At 35.9% G+C, this 16,982-nt stretch overlaps 1 protein-coding gene across 2 annotated transcripts in view; it reads left to right on the plus strand.

Annotated features, from left to right (window-relative positions):
- Positions 1–16,106, plus strand: part of Rock1 (Rho associated coiled-coil containing protein kinase 1) — a 98,829-nt gene extending 82,723 nt beyond the window's left edge. For both annotated transcript variants that reach the window (XM_052201346.1, XM_052201347.1), the window contains exons 26-33: positions 1,964–2,152; positions 3,593–3,752; positions 8,324–8,394; positions 8,583–8,671; positions 11,198–11,276; positions 11,421–11,682; positions 12,954–13,161; positions 14,650–16,106. In XM_052201346.1, coding sequence (XP_052057306.1) covers positions 1,964–2,152; positions 3,593–3,752; positions 8,324–8,394; positions 8,583–8,671; positions 11,198–11,276; positions 11,421–11,682; positions 12,954–13,161; positions 14,650–14,653 — 1,062 coding nt within the window. In that variant the 3' untranslated portion in view covers positions 14,654–16,106. The remainder of the gene's footprint in view (positions 1–1,963; positions 2,153–3,592; positions 3,753–8,323; positions 8,395–8,582; positions 8,672–11,197; positions 11,277–11,420; positions 11,683–12,953; positions 13,162–14,649) is intronic.
- Positions 16,107–16,982: the final 876 nt, after the last annotated feature.

Consider the following 16,982-nt stretch of genomic DNA (forward strand, 5'->3'; position numbering starts at 1 on the left):
AAGATGCATTTATTACATAAAAGTTCATGTGTCTGTGGAGGACCTATCAACAAAAGTTTAAATGAGACAAAGAGGATACTTGCCAGCATTAACATCTATAAATCAAAACACCAGTACAATAAGAAAAATACTGTCTAGCAAACATTTGAAAAATACTTAACCTTAATAGTAAACCAGGAAACAAATTAAACAAGACCTAAAGAGACAGCTTAACACTTAAAAGCATGTCCTCTTGTGGAGGACCTGGATTCAGTTCACAGCACTTACACTGTGCAACTTACAACCTTCAGCTGAGGGGACCTGACACCTGCGGTCTCTGCATGCACCCACATTCATAGTCAAACATGCATGTGCAAAATAAGACTGCTTTTCTTTTTTCTTTTTTTCCAGTTTTTCAAGACAAGGTTTTTCTGTGTAGCCCTGGCTATCCTGAAACTCACTGTGTAGACCAGGCTGGCCTCGAACTCAGAAATCTACCTGCCTCTGCCTCCCAAGTGCTGGCATTAAAGGCTAAAGTCATGCACGACCACCACCTGGCTTAAAACTGCTTTTCTAATCAAAACAATAATGAGGTATCTTTTTAATGGCCTTTATATTCAGAGATTTAAATTAAACATAATTTTTAGGTTTGTCAATTCTATTTTTCTACGTGGTAAACCTGTGAAGCTTAGGTATGCAGCCAGAAAATTGAAAAAAATGCAAAAGGCTTTACTAGAGCTTGTCCTTGAGGAATGTGGTGCTACACTAACTTTTTCATTTTTCATAATAATGTTTCTGAATTTACTTTTAAAGTATGTGTTAGATTTATTATTGCAAACTCTAAATAGGCATTAAAAATTATTCAGGGATACCTAATTCAAGGATACCTATTCAGGAATATCCTAAAGGGAACCTAATTGACATAGATGAGGGCTGAATTAGGACTTTTTCCTCTCTTACTGGTATGGGATCTATCATTTTCATTTTTTATGTTCCTATAGAAAAAAATCCATGAATTCTGGCCTCTATGAATAGTATGCATGTATATGGTAGACACATATAACATTCAAGTAAACACTCTTATACATATGATAAAATAAGTCAATGATGATGATGATGTAGATGTAGAGAGCGATTGAGGAAGATACCGAATATCAACCTTTGGCCTCTGTACATGTTTATATACACATGAACATACAAGTACACACAAACATGACAAAAGAAAAGGGGTATCTATATGACCTAATCAGATAATTGGTCCCCTTGCTTTTCTACTTGCTCAAAGGAAAGTGATCTCTTTGGCCTTTTTAAACCTGTTCTTACAATGCTATCACTGCTTTCATATGCTTTTCTTGGTTATCCATCTTCTAATCCTCTTAAGAAACATGTGGAACTGAGTGTAGTGGCATATTCCTTTAATCACAGTGTTCACGAGACAGAGGAAAATGGATCTCTGAGTTTGAGACCAGTATGATCTGTGTAATAAGTTCCATGCCAACTACTTACATACTCAAGTGATAGGGGTAGGGTGGGGGAAGGAGAGAGAAAAGAAAGGAAACCTATGGCTTTTCTTAAACTTCTCTAGGGGTCTTCATAGGGGACTGTCTCCATAGCGCCATTGCATGTATCTCATGTTCTGTATAGCTTATGTGTCTGCCTCCTTTACTAACTAGAGTATTCAGAACACAGTTATATTTCTTTATATCTTGTGTGCAGTAATATACTGCAGTATTATTGAACAATGGACTTTTTTTACAAGCCTGATTTTTACATTGTACTAAATAAGACATCAGGTTTAGTTATCTGATCCACTATTCATATCCTAGCCTTGATTAGTTTGTTTTGTAGAAACATAAGTTAACACACAGAGATGAAGGGGAAAAAATCCTACATAACTTTGAAAACCAATACATTCTGATAGACATTAAAATTGAATAACTACAGTATATTGATTCTTACAAACACTATTTTAATGTTTGAACAGGCTGTTAACAAGTTGGCAGAAATAATGAATCGCAAAGATTTTAAAATTGATAGGAAGAAAGCTAATACTCAAGATTTGAGAAAAAAAGAAAAGGAAAATAGAAAGCTACAACTGGAACTTAACCAAGAAAGAGAAAAATTTAACCAAATGGTGGTGAAACACCAGAAGGAGCTGAACGACATGCAGGCGGTAAGGACTGTGCATATGCACCGAATGGGGAAACCACCCAAGTCTCTGCTAGGCACCTGTCATGCTTAAAGTAGACTTGCTTGTGTTAAAGGATATATTGTCATCATTAGTATTCACATTCTAATCATATGTTCTAATACTAATAATTTCTCTTTAAAGAATTTAAAGATGCTCTTTTTCCTCTCAGTTGTCATGACTTGAATTATTTTTACTAGTTTCATTAGAGGCCCTAGTTTGCAAGAGCTATTCAAGAATTTTTGTTTTTCAGTTGCAAGTGAATTTGGAATGTGGTTGTTATATTGATTATGCTTAGTTTAGAGGGGTTTTTTTGTTTTTGTTTTTGTTTTGTTTTTGTTTTTGTTTTTTTTTGATTTTTGGTTTTTTTGAGACAGGGTTTCTCTGTAGAGCCCTGGCTGTCCTGGAACTTGCTCTGTAGACCAGGCTGGCCTAGAACTCAGAAATCCGCCTGCCTCTACCTCCCAGAGTGCTGGGATTACAGGCGTGCGCCACCACCGCCTGGCTACTAGTTTAGAGGTTTTGATACAAGTATTCAATATCTACTTTTCTAAAGTCAAAATACCAATAAGTTATACTTGGCATTTAATATAACATATGACAATAACATAAAATTGTCTTGATTCATTTACATCCAAGCTTTTATCCTCAGTTTTCTGTGCTTTTAGAATTAATTCATTTGGAGTCAGAAAATAGTTTACTGTTATTTTAAGTACTTTTTCATACCTCATAATTTAAAAAGAAAAAGTAACAAAATAAGGTACTGGAGTATTTGTTGCTTTTGCAGAAGACCTCGGTTTGATTCCTAGCACCCGTATGGTGGCTCATAATCATCTGTAACCCCAGTTCCAGGGGATCCAACAGGCACACACGTGGTACACATACATGCATGCAGACAAAACATTCATACACATAAAATAAAATAAATCTTTTGGGGGCTGGAGAGATGGCTCAGAGGTTAAGAGCACTGACTGCTCTTCAGAAGGTCCTGAGTTCAAATCCCAGCAACCACATGGTGGCTCACAACCATCTGTAATGAGATCTGATGCCCTCTTCTGGAGTGTCTGAGGACAGCTATAGTGTACTTACATATATAATAAATAAATTTTTTTTTAAAAAAAAAATCTTTTAAAAAGGGGGGGAAGGAGTATATTTACCTTTTGCACTGAACTTAGAAAGAATCTAGTTTCTACAGAACATCATCATCTCTTGGAACAGGCAGAAAGACTGCTTGAGCTAAGAAGTTCTGGACTAGCTCAGCAACCACATTTCCAAACAAAAACCCAGCCATAGTAATAAACATCCATAGTGCACAACGTTGTTTCACACTTACACTTTTTAATTACTCATTTACATTTTGATTATTATTGTTGAAATTATTTGAGTCTGGTTGTTTTTATTATCTTTTTTATTTTTCAAAAATAGCAACTAGTAGAAGAATGTACACATAGAAATGAACTTCAAATGCAGTTGGCTAGCAAAGAGAGTGATATTGAGCAGTTGCGTGCAAAACTTTTGGACCTTTCGGATTCAACTAGTGTTGCTAGTTTTCCTAGTGCCGATGAGACTGATGGAAACCTTCCAGGTAAGAATCATGTTCTGTCACTCAGGTTTGCTTAAACAAACAGGGTATTCAAATATATTAAGAGGCCGTGCCTGAGGAAACCCCTGAAAATGTCTAAAGAAAATATGTTGTTTTGTCAACATGAGATTTCTCTTTGTAGCTCTGGCTGTCCTGGAATTCAGCCTCTGCTTCTGCCCCCATTCTGAGCTTAAAGATGTACACTACTTTGCCTGCTTTAATGTGTTTTTATGAGTACTCAGTCCTTAATGCTTACGTATTTTGGAAGCGAGAGAGACACAGACAGACAGCAGACAGGGGTTGGGGGGGGGGGGCACAAAACTATAGCAGCTATAAGTAGAAGCCTATCCAATATATTAGTGAGAACCTTTCTGTAGTCTTTGTCAAGGGAACATTAAAAATTGAGTAGAAATAAATGCCTTATATTTCATTTTTTCATCTTTCCCTAATTGAGGTAAATAAAAAATAATAAGTGAATAAATGCACATTCTTGGCTTCAAATGAAGTGATACAAATACTGAAATATGTAGCTAAAGAGATGGCTCAGTGGCTAAGAGCATTCCTACATGATGGTTAACAACCATCTGTAATTTCAGTTCTAAAGAATCCAGCATCCTCCTCTGGTTCTGCACAGGATACACACAAACATATATTCAGGCAAACAAACAAAAAACAAAAGTAACCCACCATATACACACAAATAAGATGTTTCTAAAAAAGAAAAAATTGAAACATGCATTTACAAATACTATCATATTTGCTATGCCAACATTCTAGTTCGGTGTTTCTGAAGTGTTTTGTTTTATAATTTTTTAAACATAGTAATGAAAAATTTCCTAAGTAATACATGAATTAAAAGATATTTTATTAAGCTAGACAAGTAATACATTTTACCAGGATAATAAATATTTTCATAAATAAATAAATTTTATTGCTATGATTTAAAAAAAAATCATGACCAAAAGCAACTTGGTGCTAGAGAGGTGTCAGAGATTAGAGCACTAGCGGCCGGCACATCTAGAGGACCAGCATGTACATGGTGCTGCACAAGCATTGTAACACCACTTCCATGGGCCCACTGTCTTCTAGATTCCATGGGCACTAGGCACTTTCCATGTGCACAGATAACATGCAGGCAAAGCATTCATAGACCTTACATAAATAAATAAAATATTTTTGCTAGTTCTCAGGTCACACTTATCTCTGAGAGAAGTCAGGGAAGGACCTCAAGCAGGAACCTGAAAGCAGGAACTAAAGCAGAAGCCATGGAGGAACACTGTTTACTGGTTAGCTTCCCATGGCTTGCTCAGCATGCTTTCTTACACAATGTAGGACTGCCTGCCCAGAGGTGGTGTCATCCCCAGTGAGCTAGGCCCATAAGTTATTAATTAAGAAAACTGCATTTCAGACTTGACTATAGGCAATCTAATCAAAGCATTTTTTTCATCTGGGGTTCATCTGGGGTAGGCTACAGATAACTCTAGCTTATATTCAGCTAACAGGGTGGAGGACAGCCAGGACAATGATTTAGTTTTTGAAATGAAATTATAAACTCATTTTTTATTAACCACAGGATATTTATGGAGTAAATGGGTCTATAATGTCAATCGAAAATTTTGAGTAGGGCCTTTTCTTTATCCTATGCATTTCTTTAAGCTTTAGAATATCTTACTGGTTTTGTCTAAATTTTCAGAGACTTATACATTATTAGTAACTATAATTAGAAGACTTGAATCAAAAGATAAATTGGTGAGATCCAGACTGACCAAACATATGAGGTGGTGTGATTGGCAGGCTTCAGGTTAGAAATCCACTTTAATTTCAGAAGCCTGATATAGTAGATAAATGTGGGAGTTATTTGACAAAAGAATTTAAATGATTTTACTGGCCCTGTTTTACATTTTTTTGTTTGTTTTGTTTTTGAAGATTTTGTTTCTGAGTATCAAATGTCAAAGTACTTTTGGGTATTATTCATCATCACTGTCATGTCATTATTGGAACTTCAGAAAAAAATAAAACAAGCTAAATCCTGACTTTCTATTGGATGTAGAAATTAAAGGGTAATCTTTAGCAAAATCACTTTTCCTTCCTAGCTCAGTAAATAAGAGCACTTGCTGCTTGTGCAGAGGACTGTTTCCCAGCAACCACATGGTGGTTCACAATTGTCTATAACTGAATCTTATAGAATCAGATGACTTCTTTTGGTGTGTGGATATACATACAGATAAGCACACATACATACATACATATATACATACATACATTTTTTAAAAGATCAGTAAATGAATTTGCATATTACAAAAGGAAAACTTTGAAATGAGAGTGAGTCAAAAGTTAAAATAATGACAGTTTTTTAAGTACAGGCTTTTGCGTTGAATGATTGGCATTCTAAGTGGTTATATAAAAGATGTGACATTATTTCTCTGAAATATCATTTAATACAGAAATTCTAACATGTCTAGTTTTCAGCCTTTATAATGCTTTTCAAGTTAAATCAAGTTTCTCCTAAATATCCCAAAAATCTTAGAAAAGCATGTTACTTCTCTCATCACTGAAGTTCTAAAAGAAAATCTTTCTATACTTGTTCTATTATGGTTTTGTTCTCTCCCTAGTTCTGCCAGTTTGTCATTTGGAAGACTGTGAATATGGAGATTACCAGAGTTACTGTTTGTCTTATGCCAAATGACAAAATAACTTCTGTGTAATAATGGCCTCTTTGCAGGTTGAAGGCTCAGTGGTTAAGAGCACTGGTTGCTCTTCCAAAGAGCATGGGTTCAGTTCTCAACAAATGGCAGCTCACCTGTTTCTCCAATTCCAGGAAATCCAACACTCATACAGACCTGTGAAGGCAAAACACTGATGCACATACAAGAAGAATAAATCTTATAATCCAAGACTATACAAATTTGAATTATGATATATCACTTGCAAAGCATTTTGACAATCAAAATTAGTAATGGCACCTCTTGTTATTCCTGGGCTTTCAGCTTGATGTGAAGAGGGAGGGAATTTTTTTTTTTATGTTTGTAAGTACATTGTCACTCTCTTTAGACACACCAGAAGAGGGCATTGGATCCCATTACATATGGTTATGAGCCACCATATGGTTGCTAGGAATTGAATTCAGGACCTCTGGAAGAGCAGTCAGTGCTCCTAACTGCTGAGCCATCCCTCCAGCCCTACCTTTCTGTTTTTTTAAATGTATTAAATATAAGATTAATATAGAAAGAGCTTTGGTTTTTTGGATTTGGTTTTTTTTTTGGGGGGGGGGGGGGTTCTTGTTTGTTTGGTTTGGTTTGGTTTGGTTTTTGTTTTTTCGAGACAGGGTTTCTCTGTGTAGCCCTGGCTGTCCTGGAACTCACTCTGTAGACCAGGCTGGCCTTGAACTCAGAAATCCTCCTGCCTCTGCCTCCCAAGTACTAGGATTAAAAGCATGCACCACCACTGCCCAGCCAAGATTAATATAGAAAGAGCCTGAGTTGTTTTTACCTTCAACCTGATATAACCATCTAAAAGAAGCGTCTTTATTTCTCAGACACCTCTTAATAAACTTTAGATATATTTAACCAGATTTGGTCTTATACACCTGTTATCTCAACACCTAGGCTAGCTTGGGCTACATAGTACATTTAAGTGAGCCACATAGTGAGGCTGTCTCAAGAAGTTAGAAGCTGGTGATATAAGTCTAGTAGAGCATTGGCCGAGCATACCCAGTGCCCTGAGTTTAATGCATAACTCCACAAAAGGAATAAACATTATGTAATAGTAGCAATAGTTGCTATAAAAAAGCTTTAATTATAAATAGCAACTTGTGGTATAAATATTAGCAGTTAACCTACTTATTTCTGGGTTTGGTTTTTTTTTTTTTTTTCTGTTTATTGAGTTAAATAAGCATAAAAGATACCATTCTTCATTAGTTTGAGAAAGTTTGGAATTAAACTTATATGTAGAATTAAGTACCTCCCAACCAAATTTGAACAATTTTACTGAAGTTGTTGCGTGTTTTACTCAATTATTTATTAGGATATTTTACTGAGAAAACAAATAAAATGCTTGTCTCTTATTCTTTATATCTAGTTGATTCTGCCTGCATTCCTTATTTATTTATCTTCTATTCTTCTGTGAGTAATAGGACACCTCAGTACTTTTGCCTGCTCTTATGTAAATAAATCATGGCTCTGAATTGTTCAACATGCTGCATTTTTTTCTTTCCTCTTTTTTTTCTGAGTATTTTTATATGTCATATAATATTTAAATTATTATATATCATATGCCATTTAAGCTGTCATTCATTCCAGTCTTGCCTGGCTCTTAAAGACATTATTATTTCATATGTTTTCAATTGAGTACTAAATGTTAATTTTATGGGGAAAGTGGCTTTGGATCTTTTTCTGCAATCTTTATTTGGTCATTAAAGCTAATATGTGTGATTGAAGCATGAAAGAGCAAATTACAGCATTTATTTGTTTATCTGTTTTCTGTTGCTTGTTGCTGCATGCTGTCAGACCAATTGTAGTTTTTACTTTGGTTTTAAAATTTAAGATTGACTACTGTACCTAAATTTTTTTCCCTAGAGTCAAGAATTGAAGGTTGGCTTTCTGTACCAAATAGAGGAAATATCAAAAGATATGGATGGAAGAAACAGGTATCATATATCTAATTTTTTCTCATTGATAATTTTGTTACATGTTTTACTATGAAGTGTAAATCTTAACTGTTCTATTACTAAAATTGACTTTAAATTAATACAGTATAATGGAAACAAATGGAAAATATGCTAGTCAGTTTAAATCAAGTTAATGTTACTCTTTTTATTCTTCTCTATCATTTCAGTATGTTGTGGTAAGCAGCAAAAAAATATTATTCTATAATGATGAACAAGATAAGGAACAATCCAGTCCATCTATGGTGTTGGACATAGAGTAAGTTACCTTTGATTCAATTTTTTTCATTGACTTTTTACTTATGAGTTACTTTCAGAACTGCTTGTCGTTACAACGTTACCTATTCTAAACAATATGGCCCACTGGGTAAAATTTACATTTGTTACACAAGCCTAAGTACCTGAGTTCTGATCCTCAGAACCCATGTAAAAGGTCGATGTAAGAGGGTGAGCATCCAATCTCAACATACCACTACAAAGTGTTGGGAGGCAAAATAGGAGAATCTCCAGAAGCTTGAGGGCTAACTAGCTTGACTTGCACAGTGACAAAGACACCCTGTCTCAAAGAAGGTGAAAAAATGAGAACCAACACTCAAAAGTTTTCCCCTGACTTTCATATATATACCATGGCATGTTTGCATCCACATTACACACATAAGCACATATGTACAATTTAAATAAAGTCTAGCCTTAGCAAAATGTGAAAAGGAAAATTATGTATATAAGATTTATGTACATTGAAAAGCAAATTTCTAGCCAGGCGGTGGTGGCGCACGCCTGTAATCCAGCACTCTGGGAGGCAGAGGAAGGCGGATTTCTGAGTTCAAGGCCAGTCTGGTCTACAGAGTGAGCTCCAGGACAGCCAGGGCTACACAGAGAAACCCTGTCTCAAAAAAACCAAATCCAAAAAAAAAAGCAAATTTCTATTGTTTTGAGTTTCCTGAGCATCTCAGAAAGTAAAATTGGGGGGCTATAGAGATGTCTCAGAGGTTAAGAGTACTTGATGCTCTTGCAGAGAGCCCAGGTTTCTTTCTCAGCATCCATATGGCAGCCTACAAACATAGCTGCAGTTCTAGGGGCTTGAACAGCCTTTCCTGGCCTCCATAAATACCAGGCACACACATGGTTTTCTCTCTCTCTCTCTCTCTCTCTTCACACACATGGTTCTCTCTCTCTCTCTCTCTCTCTCTCTCTCTCTCTCTCTCACACACACACACACACACACACACACTTAAATGCAAGCGAAACACTTATCACAGGAAATCCTTTTCTATTTTAACTTTATATTGACTGTTGTTTTGCCTGCATATATGTCTATGTGAGGGAGGGTGTTGGATTCCCTGGAACTGGAGGTACAGGCACAGGTGTGAGCTGCCATGTGGGTGCTGAGGATTAAACCCAGGCTGGGCTGTGGTGGCGCACGCCTGTAATCTCAGCACTCTGGGAGGCAGAGGCAGGCGGATTTCTGAGTTCGAGGCCAGCCTGGTCTACAGAGTGAGTTCCAGGACAGCCAGGGCTACACAGAGAAACCCTGTCTTGAGAATTGAGCCCAGGTCTTCTAGAAGAGCAGCCAGTCCTCCTCTTAACTGCTGAGCCATCACTCCAGCCCCCATTTTTTTTTTTTTTGAGTGTAACATCAATACATGATACTGACACCATCAGTGGTTTATGTTAATTAATGTAAACAAATAGCTGTTCAGTTTTTTTTTAATTAAAATTTTTTTTATTCGATATATTTTTTATTTACATTTCAAAATGATTTCCCCTTTTCTGCCCCCCCCAATTCCCCAAAAGTCACATAAGCCCACTTCCCTCCCAGCTGTTCAGTTTTAATAATATATAGTGGGTTTTTCTATGTGTTCATTCGCATTCCATTTTTCTATATTATCATAGAGGTGGTATATAGTAAATGTAAAGAAACTAGGTTCTATATTTAAGAACCTTAGAGACAACTAATTAAAAATTTTTAAGTGTATAATATATTCAAAATGAGGTTTGGTAAGTGCTATTCAAGAGTTATATAAAGTTTAATAAAGAGCCATCAAGATGGCTTATTGGGCAAGATTGCTTGAACAAGCTCAGATGATATTTCATACTGCTTTAAGTATTAGTTATGAATGATAAGCTTGAATGGAATAGGAAAAATCAGAGTGAGTCTTGTTTTATAAAACAAGTAGCCAAGTTGTTTTTCAAGTGGATTTGCAATCTTGCATTTCTGTCAGCAATATGTAAGTGATCTAGCTTCTATACATTTTTTTCAACATGAAGAGTTTTACTATTATTTTTAATTATATGTGTATGTGAAGGGTATGAATGTAGTGACCTAGCAAGCTTCTTGAGTTGAAGTTAGTAGCAACTGTGAGCCACCAGATGTGGATGCTGACAACCAAACTGGTCCTCTGAAAGAGCAGTATACATTCTTAACCACTGAGCCATTACTCCAGCTTGTTTTTCTTAAAATTCTAAAAGGTATACCATAACATGGTAATATACATACACACACACATACACACACACACACACACAATTATTGCTGCTGAACATCTTTATTTGTTTCTTTACCACTTATATATTCTCTTCAATGAAATGTATGCCTTTTGTTACCAATGAGATTCTTTTGGTTTTTTCAAGACAGGGTTTCTCTGTGTTGCTCTGGCTGTCCTGGAACTCACTTTGTAGACCAGGCTGACCTCGAACTCAGAAATCCACCCGCCTCTGCCTCCCAAGTGCTGGGATTACCAATGAGATTCTTATAATGGATTTATATCATTTATTTCTATCTTAGTAAATTGTTTCATGTCCGACCTGTAACCCAAGGAGATGTGTACAGAGCTGAAACTGAAGAAATTCCTAAAATATTCCAGGTACAAACGTTATATTTATAATTCCAAAAGCTCTTTTACCTAAGCAATACGTGTTTTGTGAAATAGGTATCAATGTTTTCATGCATGTAGAATTTTTATTTACAGATTAAGTTTTTTTTCAATCTTTACCACTCCTGAATTTAGATACTATATGCAAATGAAGGTGAATGTAGAAAAGATATAGAAGTGGAACCAGTTCAACAAGGTGAAAAAACTAATTTCCAGAATCACAAAGGCCATGAATTCATTCCTACCCTCTACCACTTTCCTGCCAACTGTGAGGCCTGTGCCAAACCTTTGTGGCATGTCTTTAAGCCACCACCTGCCCTAGAGTGTCGAAGATGCCATGTTAAGTGCCACAGGGACCATCTAGACAAGAAGGAGGACTTGATTTCCCCATGCAAAGGTAAGGTTCAGGGTGTGAGACAATTGAGTGGTATGGTTTCTGCAGGTGGGTTTTAATGTATTCCTTAGGGACCATGCAGTGGTCTTTTCTCAGAGCTAGTGATTCAGCTTTTGTTGTGAAAGCAAATCATCCCCTTTTTAAAAGGCAGGCCGCTGAAAACTTTGTCATTTGAGAGAACTTGGGGTGATTGCTATTGCTCCCCTTTGAGTTTTCACAGTCTGTATTTCCCATGTACCTCACCAGTGTGCCCCTCACAGACAGTAAGCAAGAGGAAATAGACATATACTGTCTGCTTTAAGTAAGAGACATATGTTTTGGATTTCAAACCTGGTCTTTTGTATAATGATACACACTAATGAGGATGTCAAGGTAGGAAGACAGAACCTGCACCATCCAATGGCTTCTTAACTTGGCAGTGTTAATGCATCTGGGCATCTGATTATGGACTTGCATTTTGAGGCTCACTGTGGGCACTATAAACATTCAAGGCACTGAATATGGCTTTAAAGAATCACTTTTTTTCTACTAACAAATTTTTCTCTGTAAAGAGTTAAGTAGATAGGAAATACCTCCATGCATAATGTATGACAGAAAACAAAGTCTGCAGTCTGGAGACTCCACAATCTGCACTAGGGTTGTCTTCTAGTCCCCATGATGACACAACAGGAAGGGACTCTGGAAAAAATTAAGATTCAGTGACATTAAGCAGTTTGTTTCAGGCCACAAAACTAGAGCTTCAGTTAGCTTTAGTTGCACAATAAACTGCTTTAAATTGAAAGTGAAAGACAGACAGACAGACAGACATAGGTTCTATAGATACATTTGTTTTACTGTTGTATTATGTTTTACTGCCATTTTAACATGGCATTTATTTTACTGTTTGTATTTCTAATTTTATACTGTTTTTCCTGTGTTTATGACTTTTGGTTTTTAGAAAAAAAAAATCAGTCTTAGTCAAATTGATATAGATACTTTCCAAGTATAGTTAAGTATAGTATCTTTAAAATTAACTTTCTAGGTGTTCACTGCACATGCCTTTGATCCCAGCACTTGGAAGGCAGAGTCAGGCAGATCTCTGTGAGTTTTGAGGCTAACCTGGTCTACAGAACAATTCCAGGACAGCCAGGACTACACAGAGAAACCCTGTCTTGGAAAAGTCAATTAAAAAAAAAAACAACTTAAAAATCATTAATGTAATTCTTTTTTAATATCGTATTATGGTTGTAATTGTAAAAGTTTTATGGGTTTTTCTTGTTTGTTTTTTAATGTAGTGAGTTATGATGTAACATCAGCAAGAGATATGCTGCTGTTAGCATGTTCTCAGGATGAACAAAAAAAGTGGGTAACTCATCTAGTAAAGAAGATTCCTAAGAACCCACCATCTGGTTTTGTCCGTGCCTCTCCTCGAACGCTGTCAACACGATCCACTGCAAATCAGTCTTTCCGGAAAGTAGTCAAAAATACATCTGGAAAAACTAGGTAAAAACTAAAATATGTTTATATAAAGTGTTTAGTCATATAAAAGTTGTTGGAACCTGTCTATTAAAATTAGAAACCTAGTCAGTCATGATGACCACACATTTAGGTTCAGCACTCAGAATGAGATGCAGGCATGTCTTTGAGTTTGACGCCAACCTGGTCTACAGAGCAAGTTCTAGGAAAGTCAGTGCTAAATAGGGAGACTCTCAACAACAAATACTATTACTATAATTAAAAGCCTTCAGTAGCACACATACTAAAATCAGAAACAACTATTTTCACCACAGAAAACATCATTTATAGATAGGTCTTTAATATTTGACTTGAAGGGTTTTATACCTAAGCTTAATTGATTGCTATTAGGAATTACTATGTAGGACACTTGCATACCCAGTTTCTGTTACAGGTTAGGGTGTATGTGACATATAATTTATGCCTTGTTATTTTAACGCACTAGAATTATATTTTTAAATGCAAATGAGTCATAAAATGTTCATCTTTTACACTGTTTTGGGATTAGGTTCTTTTGAAAATCAACATCATTTGTTAGTACTGATGAATAGTGTATTACAAATAAACTCAGTTAAATCCCTCTTTTTAAGTCTTTGGTGGATAGGACTTTTTTTCAGAAATATTTTATATGAATTACAGAACCTGATTCAACACTGCCCCTACCTCATTTGCTTTTTGAGACAGAGGGTTTCTCTGTGTAGTCCCTGGCTGTTCTGGAACTCACTCTGTAGACCCGCCTGCCTCTGCCTCAGAATACTGGGATGAAAGGCTGAACCAGCATGCTCGACTTGAAGCTATCTTTAATTCAGTTACTTTGTTCACTGTCTTCTGTCTGTAATGAAATGATGCAGACTCCTTTCTTCTGTATTTTCAAGCCTTTATACTATTACAGTATATCACAGCATTTACCTGAACCCTGTAGAATGCTTTTTCAGCTACCTAGCTATAGGGTATAAACTAGGACTAAAACAATTTAAAATAAGTGAGTAAGAAACTGTTTTAGAAATACAAAAGGGCGGAGCGGTGGTGGCGCACGCCTTTAATCCCAGCACTCTGGGAGGCAGAGGCAGGCAGATTTCTGAGTTCGAGGCCAGCCTGGTCTACAGAGTGAGTTCCAGGACAGCCAGGGCTATACACAGAAACCCTGTCTCGAAAAAACCAAAAAAAAAAAAAAAAAAAAAAAAGAAATACGAAAGGAAATCATATTATAGTGCTTTTTCCTTTCCTATGCTTTCTCTAAAGTTTTATGTCTTTTCTTTCTCTTTTGTGTGAGTGTACATATTTACCTTTTCCCTAAGTTTTTAGGAGTAGTGGGGGAGGCGCTGATGGTGTTTGAACCCAGGGCCTCAGTGCATGCCAGCCAAATCGTCTACCACTGAGCCATACTCTCAGCCCTCCTTCCAGCTATTGTTGTATCTTATATTTTTAAACCAAGCATCTTTCTTAAATTACAAGATTTTTTTTTTCCTTCAACAGTTAACCATGTGACCTACTGCTGTGTTGGAATCATGTGGGATGCTACCTGATGAACCAGGCTGTTTAACCATGTGGAGCAGACAGGCTTTGTTTTGACACAAGTACCACAGGCTTTTCAGGGTTAAAATTGCTGTTATTCTGTCCTTGTTTTGCCACAAAAAGCACACTGAGGATTGTTTTTGTTTTTGTTTTCTTGCGGGTTTGCCTACAGGTAGATTAGATTAATTATTACTATGTAATGCAAGTACAATTGGGGAAAGCTTTGCTAGATTTTTTTTTTTTAAGGTGCTGCCTTTTTGAATTTATAAGAAAATGCCTGTCACTCGTGATAGAACAGTTTTCCTCGAATGAACAAGAGGAAGGAACTTTCACTTTCAGTGGAATGGCCATCACTATCAAGATCAGATCGTGGAAGGAGTAAAGAAAATATCTCAAAATGAGACAAGTTTTTCTGTTTTGTTTTTTAATAAGTAAGTTTTTTGTGCTCTTGCAAGACTATTCAGAACTATTTTAAGAACACAGTGATGTCACTTGAAGCTCAGTGTCCTTACTGTAGAATTAAAAGCCTTACTGTCGATTGCCCACAGTGGGCTCTATGGAGAAATTAAATATCTTACATTATGCTTTACAAAATATTGTATATGTTTCAGCAAGTTTGTAGATTGGGGACTGGGAAAAGATGAAAGAATTACATTTAATCTATGCATTTTTGCCAAGCCATATGGAGTTATTTTACTACTAGAGACATGACTAACTATACAAGAGAACCAAGTTTAAAAGCATTTTGTGGGGTACATCATTTCTGTAATTATATAATGTATTTCTTTGTGGTTTTAAGTGAAAAGACATTAAGTTAACAAACATATAAAAATGTATGCACTGTTTGAAATGTAAATTATTCTTAGAACACTTTCAGTGGGAGCTGCATTACCCTATTAGTGCCTTAATTTGAGAGAATTTTTTTTACTGCCATGAGTACAGACTTTTCAGAAAACATTTTACAAAAAATTATGTGTTTTTTTCCCATTGGTAATTGGTTTAATTTAAAATATAGAGGTTTTTTGAGCTTTTATAAATTGAGTACAACCTTCGTACCAAATTACCTGCTACAATAATGAAACTATCTGCAAAAACATACAGTTGCACCAATAGTAAAGAATAATGAAATATATCCATAATGTTTTTCATAGGAATGACATAGGAATTACCATATAAATACTGTTCAACTCTCCTCTGGTAACAAGAGTTGATGTGTATGGGCAGTGTGATTTATTTTTTTGTTTTGTTTTGTTTTGTTTTTAACCAAATACCTCCTCAGTAATTTATAATGGCTTTGCAGTAATGTGTATCAAATAAGCACTGGAAAACCGATCTTCTCTAGGGTGATATGCATGTCTCAAGTGGTATTGAAAGCCGCACTGATGGATATGTAGTAATAAACATATCTGTTATTAATATGCTAATGACTCTGTGCTCATTTAATGAGAAATAAAATAATTTATGGATAGATACTTTTAATATTGACTACTATGGTATTTTCTCATGGCTGGAATGAATAGATAGCATACTAAAAATTATTCAGTAATTGTAAACAAATGTTTGCTAAATTTTTTGAATAGATTAAAATTATTTTTTAAAGATAAAACTTGGCTTGGGCTCTAAAACAAGAGTTGCTATTGTTCAAGTAAAAAGATGTCCTATGTTTGTTGGAAAACAATTCCCCATGGACCTATTGCAGTTCTGTACATCTTGTGAGCAGAGGCTGTGATAATTTATGTTTGGACTATCACAAATACCATACAAACAACCACCCATAGCCTTAGAAAATATAATGTTTCCCTTCAGAGGTCCCTTTACTACCAGTGTGTCTTTATATGGTTAAAGTCAGGCAGTTTGCTTGAGCTTATTAAAAAATTTAGATTCCATTCCTGAAGAGATGATTCATTGGTTGAGACCACATTTGCCTTTCTTCCAACAGGACCCAGTTCAATTCTCAGCACCCAATGTCTCACAACTTCTAACTCCAAGGGATCTGAGACCTCTTCTGGTCTCTTTGACACCAACACAAAGGTTGCATACACATACAATACATACATACACATAATTAAAAACAACAAAGACTGGCTCCTTATGCTTATAGTTTGTTATACAAGACCATCCTGAGTTCAGAACCCACCTGAGCTGGTGGTACAGGAAGCTCATGCTGCTTGCTATGAGTAAAATAGTGTTCATTTCTGTCATGCACATGTTTCATGTTATCTCTCTCCTTAGAACTGTCAACTGATAAACTTGTGAATTGCAGATGTGGATCCTTTATCACCTGACAGTTTACT

The sequence above is a fragment of the Apodemus sylvaticus genome, chromosome 13 (genome assembly GCF_947179515.1).
Source record: "Apodemus sylvaticus chromosome 13, mApoSyl1.1, whole genome shotgun sequence".
In the NCBI taxonomy this organism is placed as follows: domain Eukaryota; kingdom Metazoa; phylum Chordata; class Mammalia; order Rodentia; family Muridae; genus Apodemus; species Apodemus sylvaticus.